Source organism: Dama dama, chromosome 30 (genome assembly GCF_033118175.1).
Source record: "Dama dama isolate Ldn47 chromosome 30, ASM3311817v1, whole genome shotgun sequence".
NCBI classification, from domain to species: Eukaryota; Metazoa; Chordata; class Mammalia; order Artiodactyla; family Cervidae; genus Dama; species Dama dama.
Window position 1 is genome coordinate 87,050,670 of NC_083710.1, and position 20,211 is coordinate 87,070,880.

Genomic DNA, 20,211 nt, shown 5'->3' on the forward strand with positions numbered 1-20,211 from the left:
CCCTCCCCTCCTCCTTCTCCTAATGCTGTGTTGCTTGCATGTCAGGTTAAATGCTATAAGGACAAAGGAAAATTTTGCATCTTTTTTTTTTTCTTAAATGGGTCATATAATCTTAAAAGACATTTTTTTTTTTTTTAGAAACCCAGAGGAAAACTTTATATAGTCATGAATTTCAGCCAGAGAGTGAAACTTAATTATTTGGAAGAACTTTCCAAAAATAAAGGGTCCTTCTAGAAGATTTAAAGCACTCAGTCTCTACTCTATGGGGAGAGCACTTCTCTACCTCTCACTTAAATAAGACTTCTGGGCGCTTTGATCTTCCTTTATTATAGATTCTAACTACATCTAGATACTCTCAAACATCGATAAAGAATGCTGGAATATTCTAAATGGTGTATTTTAAGAGTATTCAAAAAATCTAAATGAGAACTAATAAATTCATATTCTTTGTCTCCGAACGCCCTTTTGATAAATGGTTTGCATCTCTCCTGGTAATATTAAAGGTACATTAGAGGACTGAGGAGTAGATTTGGTTCCTTTTAAAATCACATCCTTGTAAAGGACAAGGGCTGTTCCAAGTGATCCAGGGTGAAATTCACGACGCAGGGAGGGTTCAGGGCCCAGAGGACAAAGTAAGAAAGAGGGAAGATTTTAAAAACTGGGTAACAAAGGCAACGCTGCTGAAAATAATCGTTTGCTTGACCGGTTCACTCACGGCTTTCCTGTCCCCGCTGCTTCTTGCAGGTACAAGCCCTTGGCCGAGACCCTCCCCGGCAACGAGAGGACACTGCCGGCCCAGGAGAGGTGCCGGCTGGCCCTGCAGCACTGCCGGTTCCCCGGGTGGCAGGTGGGTGACCCCAGGCTCCTACCGGAGCAGGTCAGGGTTGCCGGTAGGTGAGCTGAGTCATCACGGGAGCCGCCCGTGCGTGCGTCGTGCGTGTGTGTGCGTGCGTGCGTGCGCGCGCACTCCGTCGCTTCAGTTGTGTCCGACCCCATGGACTGTAGCCCATCAGGCTCCTCTGTCCATGGGATTCTCCAGGCAAGAACATTGGAGTGGGTTGCCACTGCCCGAGACTCACCAGCAAAACCAAAGTGCCGTGATGTGTTTGGCAAAGAGAGATGCCAAGCGCAGTCCCTGAACACACAGCAGCCCTGATTCACCAGTTTCATCAGCAAACACAGGACAAAGGAAGCCCGGAGCCTCTGCTTATGACTCAGGGAGGCGTTCAGGATCGCGTGTTCCTGCACCTCAGACCCCGACATAGGCAACAGAGCCTTCTGGAGTGTCTAACGGGGAGAAGTCAGAGGAACCAAAACAGGGGTGGTTGACAGAGCCCAGGGTTCCCTGGCATGGTAGCCATGCTTCCAGAGGAGGAAGGAGGAGGGACGTGCTCTTCAGAAACCCGAGGGCGCAGTCTGGATTTTGTTTAATCCCTGAAGCAACTCAGAAGGCCGCCATGACTGGTGCTAGGAAGAGGAATGTGAAACGTAACAGAACTGAGCAATCATGGGAATCAGGGTCCATGACACCAGGAATCCCTACAAGTTTCTAGCTATAAAACATCTGAACCTGCACAAGAGGCAAAGAGTTTGGTAGCCAATAGTTTTGGCAAAACATAACAATTACGGGAAAGCAGAGGTAAGTCTCATCTTTTAAAAACAATAGGGAGATAGAGTGTCTCCCAGGGAAAATGTATGACAGTTGATGAGGCCATAAAAGGGTGCTTTAGCGCAGAAATGACATGAAGAGAAGGTGCAGACTTGCTGGTATGTCTGAAAGGGGAAGACAGGGTGGGTAAGGCAGGTGTTGAGCCCTGGGTTGACACCAGCATCCTCACCCGTCCATGATGAAGAACCAAGAACCTAGCATTTTAGCATGGATGAGTAACGATTTAATTGTCAGTGCCACCCAGGCTTTCTTCATTATCCTTTCTCCTGTTCTTTCTCTTTTTTAACTAATAACGGAGTTGAACTTTAAATAGCGGTCTGAAGGAGGACGCGCACACAGCCTGTAGTAGGCACAGATGCACATCCGTGCCAAAAGACAGGATAAAAAAAGGAGGAGGAAGGAGGAATTGCTAACAGAGAGTGAAGTCAGCGAGCCACGCAGGAGTCAGTGGCATCAGACGTGGGGCTCGCGTGCGGAATCATTCCACAAGCTGGAGGTAGTGAAGTCATTTCAGCTGACTCACTCTCAGAACTTCAAGCCAATGTCTGGGGAAAGATGGAGGGCAGAAGGAGAAGGGGGCAACAGAGGACGAGATGGGTGGATGGCATCACCAACTCAACAGACATGAGTTTGAGCAAACTCCGGGAGTTGGTGATGGACAGGGAGGCCTGGCGTGCTGCAGTCCATGGGGTTGCAAAGAGTCAGACACAACTGAGCAACTGAATAACAACTGAACAGAAGTGAATACGGAACACAGAGATTTTCCTGTTGCATTTTGCTCTTTAACAAACACAGATGAGGATGATGTACTTTTATTAATGTTGAGAAAGACTGTTGAGTTGTTGAGGGATCTGGGAAGATTCTTCCACTGAGAGAGGGACTGGCAGGAACCACAACACCTGACCAGCCTTTAGGTCCTCCAAGACACCTGATTGGAGTCTGGGGTCACACGAGGAGGGAGGGGGCCCAGGGGACAAACCAGGGCAGCCAGGCAGCTGGCCCTCCTCTGTCTGCTAGGACGACTTTGCTGCTGGGTATGGTGTGACACTGAACCTCACGCACACTGGGCCTTTGAAAAAGTACATCAAAATAAAACACGGGGACAAGTTCCCGTTTCATTACACTAATTTATTTTCCTTGGCTTTTTTAAATCTCCCTAAAGGAGGCCAAAGAAAAGAAGAAATGTATTCATTTGCAGATCGCATTTGTTTATGCGTTCCTTCTTGAATAATTAGGAAAGGTGGCTTTCTTCAGTTTCTCTAAGATGTAACCTTTCATATTCTTTATGCTATAAGACAAATTATTGACTCTAGAGAAATAAAGCTTATTCCTATTTCACTCTTGTACTAGTCAGAAGGCAAACAACTTTTTTTTTTTTTAATCTTACTTCTTACCTAGAAAGCCAGACCCCTCAGTAAAGCATTTGTTTGAAATGTGCTGAAAGTTACAGGCAGAGTTGTTACCCCTCTCTTGTGAGAGGTTAACAAGGACGAGGATTAAATAGAAAATGTTTGAAGCAGCAGCAGGTCCTAATGGGTGGTTTCGTTCAGACACCATGGTCCTCAGATTGCTAAGAGGCCAGCATGTTTCCAGGAAGCAGCCCTTATGCATCCTCTGGCTCCGAATGGTTAGCGTGAAACTGATGGCTAGTCTCCTCCGTGGCGCTTAGAAGCGACGCTCGAACAGGAAGAAATTGGAGTCATCCTTGGCTGCGGGAATCTGCACGGAGTGTTAGCTAGAAATTCTGTTCTCTGAACTGAAAAGCGGATCTTTTATCATGGCTCTCATGGGTCTTGAGGATCCTATGAGATCACTTCCTCTCTCCCCAGCATCCATCACAACCCGTGCAGGAAACCTGCACAGCATCAGCTCAGGGGCTCTAGCTCCATCGCTCGTGTTCTTTCGCACATTAGAGCAATTCTCTACGCAGTACTGAACACTGGGGTCTTCTGTTGCGTACGAGGAGAGAGAGTCGTCTTCCCTTCAGCGTTTGTTTAGTGATCTGCGTGTGCTGTTTACTGTTCATGTAGCCGTGGGTTTGGAGTCAGTACGCGAGGCCTTAGAATTTCTGAAATCTCATCAGTAATGATTCCTCTCATCCTGGAAGTCTGTTACAACAACTCTGAGGGTGTTATTTATTTATTTCCTTAGCTTTGTTTTATCTGAGTTAACCCAGAAGAAAGAGAGGAGGCAGCGAACAGGAATATCCTCATTGCAGACAGGAGGAAATCGCCTTAGAGCTCGGATTCCTGGTCAAAATGCAAGGTGGGGCGAATATTTGGTCTCGGCCGGAAGGCCCTTCGCCGGGACCAGCCCTGGCTCTTCTGTGGCGGGTTCCTTCCGCTGCACTCGCTCCGATCTGTATCTTTTAATGCAGCCACTGAAGGCCCCTTTACTCGGACGACAGAACTTGAAAGGCACAGGTTATGCTTCCAGACCGGGGCTTTGATCAGAGGCACTGGGAGGTTCCTTGATGAGCCTCGCAGATTGCTTCCTGCGGTTAGTGTCTTTTTTCTGTTTCTCATGCACCCGGTAGATGGAGATAAAACAAGCTGGCTGCTTGCCGTTGCTGCCAGTTCTGATTGGAATCTTTCCTAAGTGAGCATCAGCCCCCTGACCCTTCCACGGCCAGGGCTTTGGGAGGCTGGGTCCTGACTTAAGGAAAGGGAGGAGAAGGAGAAAAGGGAGAAGAGAGAAACTGGGCTCAAGGGAGGAGATGTTTGGTTCAGTCTGGTGTTCAGTGTCCTTTCTAGTCTGAGAGCGGGCACCTGGCTGCTCCAGGCACCCAGGGATGCCGCAGGGCTGGCCAGCATCCACGGTCCAGGTGCCACCCCGGGCGTGCTCGCCTCGCCCTGACCCCGTGGGCAGAGGCAGGCGGAGACCCGTCCTGCCGAACCAAGTGGCGGCGCCCCCAGCAGGCGGGTGGCCGGGCCTTGTCCCCGCCTCCCGTCCTCCGCTCGTGTCCTCGCCCCTGAGGTCACCCAGACCGTCTCCTACCGAGCCGCTGCCTGTCTGTCCCCCGCCAGCAAGTGAGCGCCTTGAGGAGGCCGTGTCCGCCCTCTGGACTGCTGCGTCTCCAGCAAGGCCATCTCACAGGCAGGTGCTCTGGGCAGACTTGCCCAGCCGGTCAATGAGTCTTTGTCAATAAGAAACCAAACGACTCTTATCTATGCGGACGTGTGCTTCTCAAGTAGCACTGGTGGTGAAGAACCGCCTGCCAGTGCAGAAGACGTAAGAGACTCGGGTTTGATCCCGGGTTGGGAAGATCCCTTGGAGGAGGGCGTGGCAACTCACTCCAGTATTCTAGTCTGGAGAATCCCTGGACAGAGGAGCCTGGCGGGCTGCAGTCCAGAGTTGCAAAGAGGTAGACATGACTTAGAGACTAAGCACTCACATAGATACACAGACTTGTATGAATCTTTAAAGTCTGGAACAATTCACAAAACCTAAGAGCACTAACGTCTGAAGGATGGTTTTGAGATGAGAGTCAAATGGAATTTTAGCGTGTCTCTATTTAGAAGGTGAAATGAATTCGTGGATTACTTCTGTAATTAGAGATGATTTTTAGAGTTTATAATTACTACCTAAATACAGTTTAAGTGGAATATTGCATGGGGCCAATTTAATTATTTTAAGCATGTATGAAAAAATTGTGAGTCACATGGACAGTGCTTTTCCTAAAGCACTTTTGTTTCTAAAAGAGCAGTTAACCTGTTGGATAGTTCACGCCTCCGGCCCTTACTTTCCCAAGGAATCGTCACAGGATTTGAGCTGGTCACCACAAGTGACCACAAGTCACCAGTTTGGGCAGACTCAGTCCTGCCATTGCTTCCTTAATGTTATCAACATTACTGCTTTAACAGAAGGTGGTTTTAACTCGATGAGACGTGAAGGAAAACTGTGAGACTAGAAAGGCATCAGTGCTTGGCGGTTTCTTGTTCATGTGCATGAAATGACAAATTTTAAAAACATGCTGGATGAGCTTTATCCTTATTTCAAAGCAGAATTTAAGTACGTTGCTCAGAAAGCAATAGAAGTTTCCTGAAATGATTCGAGTAGACACTACAGGACTGACTTCCAGGACAGTTTTGAGTCTCACCAGACGTATTTTTCTTTATGAAACAAAAAGTCTACAGATTACTTCTTTTGTGGAGGAAAAAAAAATCAAACAGTTTTGAAAATAAGTTAAATGAACCCACTCGTTATTAACTTTCTGCTATTTGGTATTTTTAAAATCACTCAGGTATTTCATTTATTTAAATATATACATGTTTAATTCGGTCCCACTTTAAAAGGTACCTTTAAAAATAATCCGTCCAGTCGATGTTCATTTATCAAACCCTCTCTGCCTGATTCTCATGCCATACAGCAGCGATGGGCGGGCCTGTATTAGCCATGCTGTGTTACTTCCATAGAGGGGGAAAGTTCTGAAACTAATTCTAAGTGGAAAAAGAAATGGTATCATCTGATTTTCACACATTTTATATGAATCAACTGGGTAGGGGATGCTGTCTTCTGTGTAGTTCTTTGAATGCTATATTCATTTTAAAGCCATCTGGAGGGTGATGAAGAGAGAAACAGATCTCTCTGTTCAGGGCAGCCCCCCGCTTAGCAAGGCTTCTACAGGGATGGCTTTTACTGTCGTTCTAGAGAGTGCTAGGACTCTGGGGTGAGGGGACCCTCGTGGACGAGGAAAGGCATTCCATGCGACGCCTGTCGCAGGACTTTTGGAAGGAGAAGCTGAGATGATAGCCTCAGGGAGACTTCCTGCATTCTCTGACACCGTGAGGATGGGGAGTCAGACACAAGAGGGCTCCTGATGACTTGCTCAAGTAAAGAATCCACCTGCAATGCAGGAGACCCGGGTTCAATCCCTGGGTTGGGAAGACCCCCTGGAGGTGGGCATGGCAACCCACTCCAGTATTCTTGCCCAGAGAATCCCATGGACAGAGGAGCCTGGCGGGCTAGAGTCCATGGGGTCACACAGTCAGACACGACTGAGAGGCTAGACAACAGCAGTGTATACAACAGATAACTGATGAGAACCTACTGTATACCACAAAAACAGATAACTGATGAGAACCTACTGTGTACCACAGGGAACTCTATGCGGTGCTCCATGGCAACCTAAATGGGGAGAAAATCCACAAAAAGAGGGGATATATGTATATGCACAGTGGAGTCACATTGCTGTAAGCAGAAGCTGACATGACATTTTAAAGCACCTGAACTCCAATAAAAGATTTTTTAAATGTAGTTTTTTTTAACCGACTCCAGTATTCTTGCCTGGAGAATCCCATGGACGGAGGAGCCTGGTAGGCTACAGTCCACGGGGTCACAAAGAGTCGGACACGACTGAGCGACTTCACTTCACCTCACTTCACTTCAAGGAAGAGAAAAGGGAGAGACTCCAAAAGAACTAACAGAAAGTAAACCCCAGATTCAGTGAAGTCTCCTTTCCCTGTCTGTGCTTACTCACTGCCAGAGCCATTACGGTCGTTGTTTTCTTCGTCATCTTCCTCTGAGGCAGGTTTCATCCTCCACGTCCTCTCACATAAGGCATGGCCTAGATTCCACTGCATGTCTTTCTGAAATATATGGCCTCACAAGGATTCACTCTGACAGTGCTGAGAATTGCAAGATTAACATTTTACCATAACATTAAATAAAATCAGTTGGATGAAGGATTTATTATTTCATTAATCTAAAATAGTCCAGTAGAGAAAAGATAATAAAAGTAAGAGCAAGAAACTGTTCAAGTTTTAAACCTGCTCCACTTTCTTTACATCTTCAAAGATGAGACAATCGTATTAGGGCCCTTGGCTCTTATTAGTACAATAAATTAATGGTTTATAGCCTTTGTTTTATTACTGGAGGAGCACTTTGTAAATCAACCACAAGTACAAGCTAGAAAATAGCCTATAAAACCACTCTTTCTCTCATGTTCCTCCTCTTTCTATGGCATTATTACTGTTGAGCATAATAAAAAATTGGTATCTAAGAGTATCTCTTAGTAGTGTGTGCATTATGACTGGGAATTACTGTATATGTGCACATATATTTATTTCCATTTTTCTCAGGTTCTAAACACATACATATACACACATATGTGATGGTGATTTTGTTACAAAGGGTTCGATCTTTGTAAGAAATTTGAAAAATAGAGAAAATTGAAGAAAATATAGATCACACCCATCACTAACTGAACCACCTAGAGATAATTACCCCGGATGCTTGGTGTGTATTCACTCAGTCTTTAAAAATAACATTATAGATGTTTGATTTTTGGACAGTGTGCCTCCCTTTATACTGAGGACAGATAGTACGTCTCTTTTTTTCTTATATGTTTACACACACACGTGTGTGCCTGTGTGTGTTTCACAATCATACCCCCAGAGATCTGGTCAGAACAGACACTCAGCTTGTGTGTGTTGAATGGCTGAATGAAGGACTCTCCTCCTCACCCCAAGCACCTTTCGAAGACGGAAGCATGCGCAGTGGAGTCTTGCTGCTCCGGGTGCTCGTCTCTTTTAAAGCGATTCTGCGTTTTCCCTCTCAGCCTCGTTAAGCAGAAAGCTCAGCGTAGCGTCTGGCACTCAGTCAGCGCTAAGGGAGAGCGGGCTATGCCTCCTGAGAACCCGGTTTTTCACGTCTGAGGAATCAGTCCCCTCTCCTCTGTCAGCAGGGCTTTGGTGAGCCCCATTTTGTGTGTGTCCTGCGGTCACACAGGCAGGGGTGCCGCCATGTTGGGGAGGAACGGCCTGTTCCCCTCACGGGGGAATGCGGAAGTGGACCGCGGGCAGGAAACCCATGAAGAGCTACAGGAAGTGGACTGCGGGCAGGAAACCCATAAAGAACTACAGAAAGTGGACCATGGGCAGAAAACCCATAAAGCCTTCGACCGTGTGGATCACAGTAACCTGTGGGGAATTCTGAAAGAGATGGGAATAACAGACCACCTGACCTGCCTCTTGAGAAACCTATATGCAGGTCAGGAAGCAACAGTTAGAACTGGACATGGAACAACAGACTGGTTCCGAATAGGAAAAGGAGTACGTCAAGGCTGCTTATTTATTTATATTGTCACCCTGCTTATTTAACTTACATGCAGAGTACATCATGAGAAACGCTGGGCTGGAAGAAGCACAAGCTGGAATCAAGATTGCTGGGAGAAATATCAATAACCTCAGATATGCAGATGACACCACCCTTATGGCAGAAAGTGAAGAGGAACTAAAGAGCATCTTGATGAAAGTGAAAGAGGAGAGTGAACAAGTTGGCTTAAAGCTCAACATTCAGAAAACTAAGATCATGGCATCTGGTCCCATCACTTCATGGCAAATAGATGGGGAAACAGTGGCTGACTTTATTTTTCTGGGCTCCAAAATCACTGCAGATGGTGACTGCAGCCATGAAATTAAAAGACGCTTGCTCCTTGGAAGGAAAGTTATGACCAACCTAGATAGCATATTAAAAAGCAGAGACATTCCTTTGCCAACAAAGGTCCATCTAGTCAAGGCTATGGTTTTTCCAGTGGTCATGTATGGATGTGAGAGTTGGACTGTGAAGAAAGCGGAGCACTGAAGAATTGATGCTTTTGAACTGTGGTGTTGGAGAAGACTCTTGAGAGTCCCTTGGACTGCAAGGAGATCCAACCAGTCCATCCTAAAGGAGATCAGTCCTGGGTGTTCATTGGAAGGACTGATGCTGAAGCTGACACTCCAACACTCTGGCCACCTGATGTGAAGAGCTGATTGGAAAAGACCCTGATGCTGGGAAAGATTGAGAGCAGGAGGAGAAGGGGACGACAGAGGATGAGATGGTTGGATGGCATCACCGACTTAATGGGCATGAGTTTGAGTAAACTCCAGGAGTTGGTGATGGACAGGGAGGCCTGGCGTGCTGTGATTCATAGGGTCGCAAAGAGTCGGACACAGTTGAGCGACTGAACTGAACTGAACTGAAGCCCTCCCTGGGGGAGAACCGAGGTGGACAATGTGCTAGGAGGTCTTGCGGTCCCGGGGTCAGGTGGGCAGGGACCCTGAAGGGCACACCCACAGCCACCGAGTCCAGGCTGAGACCCCAAGGGCTGGAGAGTCATGGGCTGGACCGGAAGTAGTGCGTGGGGTTGGGCGTGCTGCCCGCCCCAGAGAAGAGCCCCGAGCCCCGGAGAAGAGCCCCGAGCCATGGAGAAGAGCCTCGAGCCCCCGAGAAGAGCCCTGAGCCCCCGCCGCGAGGCGGAGAGCGGCCCCTCTGTGAGGCGGTGCTTCTCAGTCTCTGCTCTTCCCTCCCCAGGAAGGAGAATGGATGAGGCGCTAGGGCTGGGGCAGGGGGTACAGAGCCCCTCAGCTGTTTTGGGGAGTTTGCGGCCCTTTGGTTCCCAGATCGGCCGGGCTCCGGGTTACTGCTGGGAGAGTTGGGGCCATGGCTACGCCCGCCCCAGGTCCGTCTCTTCTCCATCAGAATGCCGCGTGCTGTGTGCGTGCTCAGTCATGTCTGACTCTTTGCGACTCCATGCACTGGAGCCCGCCAGCCTCCTCTGTCCATGGGATTCTCCAGGCAAGAAAACTGGAGTGGGTTGCCATGCCCTCCTGCAGGCGATCTTCCCAACCCAGGGATCAAACCTGAGTCTCTTATGTCTCCTGCATTGGCAGGCAGGTTCTTTACCACTAGCGCCACCTGGGAAGCCCCCATGTACGTGTGTAACTGATTCACTTTTCTCTACACCTGAAACTAGCACAGCATTCTAAATCAACTATATTCCAGTAAAAATTATACTAAAAAAAAAGGAAAAGACCTGGCCCTGTTGGCATTGAGAGCAGAAGACAGTTCACAAAATGAGCATAGGTGAGTTGCAAAGCAAATATAAATGTACCACAGAAGAAATTTTTATAAAATTAGGAAGGCTAGGTAAGCTTTTAAAAATATCTTAGAAGGCTTTCCTGGTGGCTCAGACAGTAAAGAACCTGCCAGCAATGCAGGAGACCCAGGTTCGATCCCTGGGTCGGGAAGATCTCCTGGAGAAGAAGGGAATGGCAACCCACTTTGGCATTCTTGCCTGGAGAATCCCATGGCCAGAGGAGCCAGGCAGGCTACAGTCCATGGAGCTGCAAAGAGTTGGACACGGCTGAGTGACTAACACACTAAAATACTCTGAAAGAAGAATGTAAGACCAGAAGATGAAGACAAAGGGCGATGAAGGTTCGCGTCTTCAGCAGTAAAGCCAGCATCAGGGCACAGTGGCAGCGGCGTGGATGGTGCTGGTGGCGGCAGAGCTCTCGAGTTTGTGTCCGCACCCTGGTGGGGACGACGGCTGAGGTTGTGTTTATGCTGCTGTTAATCATTTATAACCTCACATTCCACGGGGTGGGGTAACTGTTACTGACATTCTGGAGGCCCTTTTGTTAAAAAGACAGAGTAAAGGTGCTCCCTAAGAGGATCCATTAACTTACCCAGTGCACTTTTTTGGAGCTAATCAACCTTGTTTGGGTTTGGCTTTGGTTTGCTTTTCACAAAGTGTCACTCTGGGAGGAAGAGATATGTTTTAAGCCCGCTTGACCAGATTGGCATGATTTCCATAATGAAATAACACACAAGATCACATGGTATGTAAATCACTCATAAGCTCAAAATAGTGGTTTTTATTCATCACTGCTTGCTATACAGGTCATAGTATTCTGGGTGAGAGGAATTAATTTTTTCTTAATCTGTAATTACATGTAATTCGAGCCAAACCACCTTCTTCAAAAATCAGAAGATACAGTACTTATTAGAGTGTGTGGCTGTAATTATCTTTTCTGTGTTAAAGTTGAACTTCAAGAATGGTCTGTTTATAAAAAAGAGAAAAGAACTTGTATTTAGCACAAATGTATCCTTTGGCGATGTTTTAAAGTGCAATCAGAGCCAGACTGAAAATTAGGATATCTATATTAGCCACCATGAAAATGTAAAATATGGAAATACTAATAATAAGTATAGATTCATAAAACAGTGATCTTCTGTAGAAACATAACAGATCAAAGAAGTAAGCGGGGCTGCACTCACCCTCAGCAATGGCCCACACTCTGTCTGTGGAGTGTGCGTCTCTCTGAACCTGAATAAACCTATTTCTTACCCAAAAAGATAAAAGTTTTAAAAAAAAAGAAGTAAATAGGGGAAATATGTGAATTCAGCCTGGACGAGATGGCTTTTAGTTAAATGGTTGTTAAACTGAGCTTCCTGAAAGTATAAACCATCTTCTATTCATCCTTGTGGTCTAGAGCCTGGCACAGGGCCTGGTACTGGGAAAGCCCTTGACAAATGTGTGATTTATGAACGGGGTGATGGAGGGGTGGATGGATAGAGGGCTGGAGGTAAAGAGTGAGGGACAGGTGGATAGAAGGATGGAAGGGTGGATGGATGAATGATGAGTGAAGAGACAGATAAGACAGATAGTAGGATAAGTGGGTGAACAAATGTGAGAGAGGAAAACCAGGAAAGATATAATATACAATGCACCTAAGTAGTATGTGAAAGTGATAAATAACCGGGAATGTGTGAAGGTCTGTTCATAGCGTGCAAGTGGGAATGTAGGCGTTCTTAGGGGACTGTTTCTGTTTGGAAGAGATTACCTGGTAGGTACAGAAAGTGCTTTGCATGGTGAAAAGGAGAAGGAACTGTGTTTTAAAGGAGCACGGTGACATTCTCAGATCAGCAGGAAGAAAAACAAGTCTGATGGGAGAGAGGCACAGACATCAAAGCACATAAGAGAGTGTGTTGTTCTTATCATTGTCAATAAAGCTGTTTTGAAAACTGAACAGATTGACATTGGGAGGGCACTTTAAGAGACAGATACACCAGGGCATTTTTTTTTTTTTTTTGAAATTCTAACATTACAGTGAAATAAGTTGACTACTTTTAATTCAGCTATGATTTTATATATCTTGTCTTTAAATGGGAAGTGTGTATTTGAGTAATGCTAGTGTTTTTAGAGCCAAGGAGATTAAAATTTTCAAAGAGTAGTTTTTTATCTATAATAACAAGGGTACAGCATTTTGCAGCAAAAGTATCAGCCCCCACAGTAAACTCTTTCTCAGTCAAATCTAATCTGTGGTAACTATTAATAAAAAGCCGCTGATAATTGTAGACATGGGTGTACAGGGGCGGCACATAACCCAACAGTGGCAGGGGCAGTGACTTCGTTCACCAGGAACGCTGCTCGGACGCTGTGGGTCCTTGACACACGCTCACGCGGGGTTCTGCCCTCAGAGAGTGCGTGGGAGGTTAGACTCTCGAGTCAATAACCTCTCTTTTAGAGGAGTAAAACCTGTAAGGTCATCAGAGGTTAATAAAGATCATGTTATGGAGGCTTTTGAATGCCAAACCCAAAAGTATGCATTTTAGCTTACAGGCAATACAGAATGATGGGAAGGTTTCTAGAGTGTTAATAGATTGGAGGCAGTGGGCAAGGTGAGCCCAAGGGCAGGTGAAGAACTAGAGGATGGAGCCCTAGATTTTGGATCCAGTTATCTTATACCAGAATGTGATGGTGCCAGAAATATCACACGTAACATCTCTGTTTCTCCAACTGCATTAGACACATTTTTTCCTTAAGTGAATGCATTCACCTAGTTTAAATGGATTTAATTTTTTAAAGATTCAATTATTTGAATAAATAATTTAAAAAATCTGAGCTCACATTATAGCTACTATCCATTAAAATCATTTTCTTTGAAATTCTGCTTTTTCCATTTTGTCATGCCATCTGCTTTACTCCACCTAATATGTGTAAATTGTGCCCTGCATATTTTTCCAGCAATACCCTAGCCCACAAATATTTCACAGTCAAGTTGAACATTCCGACAGGTATTCCAATAATGACAAAAATGGGAATTCAGTGGCCTTCCACTGTAGAGATATCTCTATAAGGTACATTAGAAGATAGAGATATCTACAAGGTACATTAGTGACATAGATACATTAATGAATTCATTATTATAAAGTGCCCACTAGACTGAGAGTTCATGAAGCCATCCGGGTTTTGAAGGATGAATAGGAGCCATTCTAGCAGATGATTGAGAGAAAGATATGAAGAAAAATAAAGTGTATATGTTAAGCCAGAAGGAGAAAAATGTTCCTATTTAGAAACAGTAAGAAATATGATATAATTTGAGAATAAACTCAATTGCATTGGAAATGGATCTTGTACTATAGAAAGTCTAATAAACATTTCAAGAGAGTTTGAGCATTATCTTGGAAATCATGACCTGCTACTTCTATACTTTCAGCATAGAAGCAACGGACATGAACTTGGGCAAGCTTCGGGAGGTGGTGAGGGACAGGGAGGCCTGGTGTGCTGCAGCCCATGGGGCTGCAGAGTCGGACACGGCTGGGCGACTGAACCACAGCAAAACATGATGAGACTGGTGTTTAGAAAGATACATTCAAAACTGTATCAGTAACTGAAAGGCTTGAAGTCATCAATGACGATTTTGTTTAATCTTTTAAAATCTGTCACTTCAGAAAACAAAAACAAAAACCCTAATGGTTTTCTAATAAAAACAGCGATGACTCTAATTCACAGATGGCTCTTCTGAAGGTAGTTTTGCCCACGGTCTCCCAAGCAACAAGGGGTGATCAGATGGGGGAACATCCCTATAAAGGTGAGGCCAGTGATGCAGGAAGGGTGATGAAGTGTTGAAGGATACCCCTGAAAAGGTGAAGGACGCCCCTGAAAAGGTGAGGCCTCGGAAGCAGGAAGTGTGGGTCCCTCTTCCCTTCCCAAGAAGGGCAGCCCTCTGTGTCTGCCTCTCTGGCTGGAAGCGACAGAGTTGAGGATGAGGACAGGGAGGTGGGGTAGGGACCTCGCAGGTGCCCTCAGCATCTCCAGCGCAGCCTCCAGGCCACCCGCGCTCCATGGCAACCACCCATCCAAGTTTGTCTCTGCTCCCACAGCCTGCATCTCTGAAAAAATCCCCTAAAAGCTGTATTAGTCATTGAAACTCTCAAAGTCATCATTGACAATTTTGTTTGATCTTTAAAAAAAAAAAAACCCTAATGGTTTTCTAATAAAAATAGCGATGACTCTAACTCACAGCTGGCTTACTTTACAGGAGTCAGGATGACATTAAGGTTTTCATCTCGGATAGGAACACGCTGCCTCCAGGGTGTACACGGGGAGGGCTCGGTGGGAGAACGCGTCAGGCTCTCCTCTTCTCTGGTTGTGAGAACAGCTGTTTATATGAGAGTGCAACCAAAATCAAGAGTGGAGGTGCTCCGAACATTTGGTCTCATTCGGATGAATCTTGCTGGATTTGATACAGCGTACCGAGGCACTGATTTCAGAGTAACTGTGTATGAATTCAGCACGCAAACGAAATTAAAATGACCAACACTTTTCTCCTAGTTGGTATCATTAATAGACAAGGTAAATCCCTGAAAAAGCAGGGATCTTGTCTGGGTTTTCCTGGTGAAGATAGATTCCTTGATTTATGTCCCACGAATCCTAAGTATAGATCTTGGTGGCTCAGCCGTCAAGAATCTGCCTGCAATGTAGGAGACACAAGTTGGACCCCTGAGTCAGAAGATCCCCTGGAGAAGGCAACAGCAAGCGCCTCCAGTATTCTTGCCTGGAGAATCCCATGGACAGAGGATCCTGGCAGGCTAGAGTCCATGGGGTCACTAAAGAGCTGGACATGACTGAGTGACTAAACAGCGACAGTAATCCTTAGTATCACTGAGAGCAGAGGCCTTAAGGACTGAAATGTGTTATTCAGAATAATTTCTGAAGAAGGAATCTGAGATTCTACTAAATGGCTAATTTCATTTTTAAGGAGAAAGAAACATTTTTTCGGGTGAATCTGTATCATATTTTTGAAGAATAAAATTTGGGATATTTTATTTTATAATATCTTTGAAATGACTACATGTTTCATATATTCAGTAATGCTTCATTAAGTTCTTATATCTTAGCATAGTGAAAGTGAAAATGTTACTCACTCAGTTGTGTCTGACTCTTTGCGACCCCATGGACTGTAGCCCACCAGGCTCCTCTGTCCATGGGATTCTTCAGGCAAGAATACTGGATCGGGTAGCCATTCCCTTCTCCAGGGGATCTTCCCAACCCAGGGATTGAACTCAGGTCTCCTGTTTGCAGGTGGATTCTTTACCACCTAAGCCACATATCTTAGCATGATGTCAACAAATAAGATACTCTTTTTTTTTTTTTTCCTCAGTTATACTGTGTGGTTCTGTTCATAATGTCCTGCTTATCTCAACCGTGGCCCTATTCTGAATTTTCTCTCTTAAGAAAGCTCCCTCAGCCAGCGTAGCCAAGCAAATGCTAAAAAGTTCAGTTGTTGTTGTTCAGTCACTAAGTGGTGTCCATTTGGACAGATGTCCCTGTCCCTCACTATCTCCCCGAGTTTCCCCAAGTTCATGTCCATTGAGTTGGTGATGAGCCGGTGATGCTATCCATGTGTCTCACCCTCTACCGCCCTCTTCTCCTTTTGCCTTCAGGGAGGCAAGGAATGGCAAGCCACTCAGTATTCTTGCCATGAGAACTCCATGAACAGTATAAAAAGGCAAAAATTTCAGGGAGCATCTCCAAACATAAGCAATCCATAGACAAGTCATGTGTTAAACAATAAAAATAAAGAATGACTGAATGAATCTGCCTATTGGATAGTTCAGTTCAGTTCAGTTCAGTCGCTCAGTCATGTCTGACTCTTTGCAACCCCATAGACCGCAGTACACCAGGCCTCCCTGTCCATCACCAACTCCCGGAGTTTACTCAAATTCATGTCCATTGAGTCAGTGATGCCATCCAACCATCTCATCCTCTGTCATCCCCTTCTCCTCCCACCTTTAATCTTTCCCAGCATCAGGGTCTTTTCACTGTACAGTATACCCAAATAGCTAAATAATTTTTAAAAAGTCATCTGAGTGTGGTGGTAGGAGAGTACCCAGCCATTTCCACAAAGTCTTTAGCTGTGCCTTAGCAGGACACTTGCAGTGTGGATTCTGACTTCCCTCCTTCCGTCCTCCCACTGAACCAGAAGCCCAGACGCCCGGAAGCCCTCCTCACTCACAAAGCCCTAGTCTTGCCTCTGCAGGGAGATTTCCAGGGTGTAACTATGCCAGAAGCTGCCCTGCTCCCCTCCGGCTCCCACCACACCTGTGTCCACCTGTCTGCTACCCCACCTTCCCTGGCACCCGCCCTGACTCACCTTCCCACTCTCTTCTCATCATTTCATACCGTGGCCTCCAGCATGATCTCCTTTTTTCTGCCTCCAAGTCTGGCCTGAAAGGAAGATATGTCGTCTGAAACACTCAGACCACTTCTTAACTACCCACTATCGAGTCCCAGGAAATTTCTAATTATTGTGAGAAAAAACCCATTTCATCCATATTTAGCTTCAGATTTAGCTTCCATATGTAAACTGAAAACTGTTTTTTTCGTGATAATACTTTATTAGGAGGCTTCACATTTTCTCATCTTCCTTGTCTTGGTAAAGAAGTGCTAAGTCACTTCAGCTGTGTCTGACTCTGTGCGACCCCATGGACTGTAGCCCGCCAGGCTCCTCTGTCCATGGGATTCTCCAGGCAAGAATACTGGAGTGGGTTGTCATGCCTGCCTCCAGGAGACCTTCTGAACTCAGAGATCAAACCCACAGCTCTTACATCTACCTGCATTGGCAGGCAGGTTCTTTACCACTAGCGCCACCTGGAAAACCCTTGTTAGAGGAGGGAAAGTAAAAGTGAAAGTTGCTCAGTCGTGTCTGACTCTGCGACCCCATGGACTATACAGTCCATGGAATTCTCCAGGCCAGAATACTGGAGGGGGTGGCCCTTCCCTTCCCCAGGGGATCTTCCTGACCCAGGAATCGAACTGGGGTCTCCTACATTACAGAGATTCTTTACCAACTGAGCTATCAGGGAATAGAGGGATCAGCTAAATAGGTAAATCATCATGCCCGACCTTCTGTCTTCTGTCCTTTTCATTTAGTCCCTCCACCATTTATTCTGTCACCTACAGCTGAGCACAGAAATTGATGCTTTTGAACTGTGGTGTTGGAGAAGACTCTTGAGAGTCCCTTGGACTGCAAGGAGATCCAACCAGTCCATCCTAAAGATCAGTCCTGGGTGTTCATTGGAAGGACTGATGCTGAAGCTGAAACTCCAATACTTTGGCCACCTGATGCGAAGAGCTAACTCATTGGAAAAGACCCTGATGCTGGGAAAGATTGAAGACAGGAGGAGAAGGGGATGACAGAGGATGAGATGGCTGGATGGCATCACCAACTTGATGGACATGGGTTTGGGTGGACTCCGAGAGTTGGTGATGGACAGGGAGGCCTGGCATGCTTCGATTCATGGGGTCGCAAAGAGTCGGACGTGACTGAGCGACTGAACTGAACTTAACTGAACTGAGTCCCAGGTCTTATTTCCAATTTGCTGAATGACTTCTAGTCCTGGCTTATGTGTTCAGCGTCTGTCATACCTTCTTTTCATCCTTGAAGAAATTATCATCTGCTTCTTTGACTCATCTTTTACTGGGACTTCACAATTCCTCATCTTCTGTTTCTCATCAGTCACCTTCCTCAAAATGCTACCGCTTGTGAAGTTCAGGAGTATTTCCTCACATTCTCCTGGAGGTGTAAATATCTACATGCGGTGGTGAACACCTACTGCAGCACGGTGAGAAAATCTAAGGATCATTCATCGGCTGCTCTGGGAATGCAGATGAAGGTCACGCAGGCCCTGCCGGATGGGAAGAAACAGGCATCAAAAATCCACTCCTGGAGGCGGGGCCCGGGGCAAATAGAAATCGGCCAACGGACAAACAACAGTTGCGGAATCTTCCAAACCCGAATCGTTGATCCCATTATAGTGTCCTGCCAAAACCATGCCCGGCAATCCACTCTCAAGCCAGTTTTCTTCTTTTTTTTCCACATCTCTCTACATCTGTGTCTCTGTTCTTGCCCTGCAAACAGGCTCAGCTGTCCCATTTTTCTAGGTTCCACATATATGTGTTCATATACAATATTTGTTTTTCTCTTTCTGATTTTCTGGAACTTCATACATTTCCAGAATAACTGTTGAAAAGTTAGATGGCCTCCTCTTAAACTTCCCAGTGTATACCCAGTGTTCACAGGAAAGTGTCTGTGCGTTCCCTGGAATATGCTTCCCAGAGTGGCCATCAGTGACAGGGGTAGCCTCCTCCCTCCTCCCTTTCCACGGCTGTACCTCAAACCTGTTTGTCATTTTCTGCTCCTTGCCTAGTTTTCCTGCCCCACTTTCATCTTTTCCCATCATCCCTGGAAATTTCTTTTGTATCCTCAAATCTAGCAAACTTCTCAAGATCCACCTACTTGGAATTTTTGGAGTGGCTGTTAGAAATATCACTAGAAGAGATCTTGGCCATCCCACCCAGCTCTCTTCCCAAGGTCTCTGCCGAATTAAGGGAGAACTATATTCCAGCCCTTCCATCTCCACTCTGAGGGCTCACCCCGCGGCGAGTGCCCTGTAATGGTCATTACTGAGGCTGCCTGCTGTGTAGCATTGCTTCCTATAACGCTTTGGGAGTTTGGTTTCAGAACCCAAGTTTGCATAGATTTTGCTTTGAGGATTTAGTTTCCTATCATGAGTCACATGGACTTCCCAGGTGGTGCTAGTGGTAAAGAAAGTGAAAGTGTTACTTGCTCCTGGCCTGGCAGTCACTCAGTTGTGTCTGACTCTTTGCAACCCCATAGACCCCACCAGGCTCCTCTGTCCATGGGATTCTCCAGGCAAGAATACTGGAGTGGGTTGCCATTTCCTTCTCCAGGGAAGCTTCCCTACCCAGGTATCAAACCCAGGTCTCCCGCATTGCAGGCAGGCGCTTTAACCTCTGAGCCACCAGGGAAGCCCTTTAGTTGCTCAGTCATGTCCAAGTCTTTGGAACTCCATTGACTGTAGCCTGCCTGCCAGGCTCCTCTGTCCATGGAGTTCTCGAGGCAAGAATACTCTAGTGAGTAGCCATTCTCTTCTCCAGGGCATCTTCCTGACCCAGGGATCGAACCCAGGTCTCCTGCATCACAGGCAGATTCTTTACCATTTGAGCCACCAGGGAAGCCCCTGCCAATGCAGGAGAAATGAGAGATGTGGGTTCGATCTCTGGGTCGGGAAGATCCCCTGGAGTAGGGCATGGAAACCCACTCCAGTGTTTTTGCCTGGAGAATCCCATGGACAGAGGAGCCTAGCAGGTTACAGTCCACGGGGTCAGAAAGAGCCGGACACGACTGAAGCGACTTAGCACACATGCATCCACAGTGAGTTACATTCCACAATCGACAAGGAACAGAAGATGACATGCCCCCCCCCCCCCCACCCAGTGCCTGTCTCACAGATTTGCTCCGTGGCGCTCACAGACAGTACCAACTGTTCTTCCTGTTGACTGCCAAAATAAGTCAGCAGTTGGGAAGGAAAAAAAACACTATGAATTATGGAAAATAACTGGGGAGACAGAATGGCAATACAATGGGAGGAAAAGTACCAATTCTCTGTAGCCACCCACTCAAGTG

At 46.2% G+C, this 20,211-nt stretch overlaps 1 protein-coding gene across 2 annotated transcripts in view; it reads left to right on the plus strand.

The window, feature by feature from the left end:
- MYO16 (myosin XVI) overlaps positions 1–20,211 on the plus strand; it is a 505,809-nt gene that overhangs the window by 407,948 nt on the left and 77,650 nt on the right. For both annotated transcript variants that reach the window (XM_061133099.1, XM_061133100.1), the window contains one exon: positions 745–847. In XM_061133099.1, the coding sequence (XP_060989082.1) occupies positions 745–847 (103 nt within the window). The remainder of the gene's footprint in view (positions 1–744; positions 848–20,211) is intronic.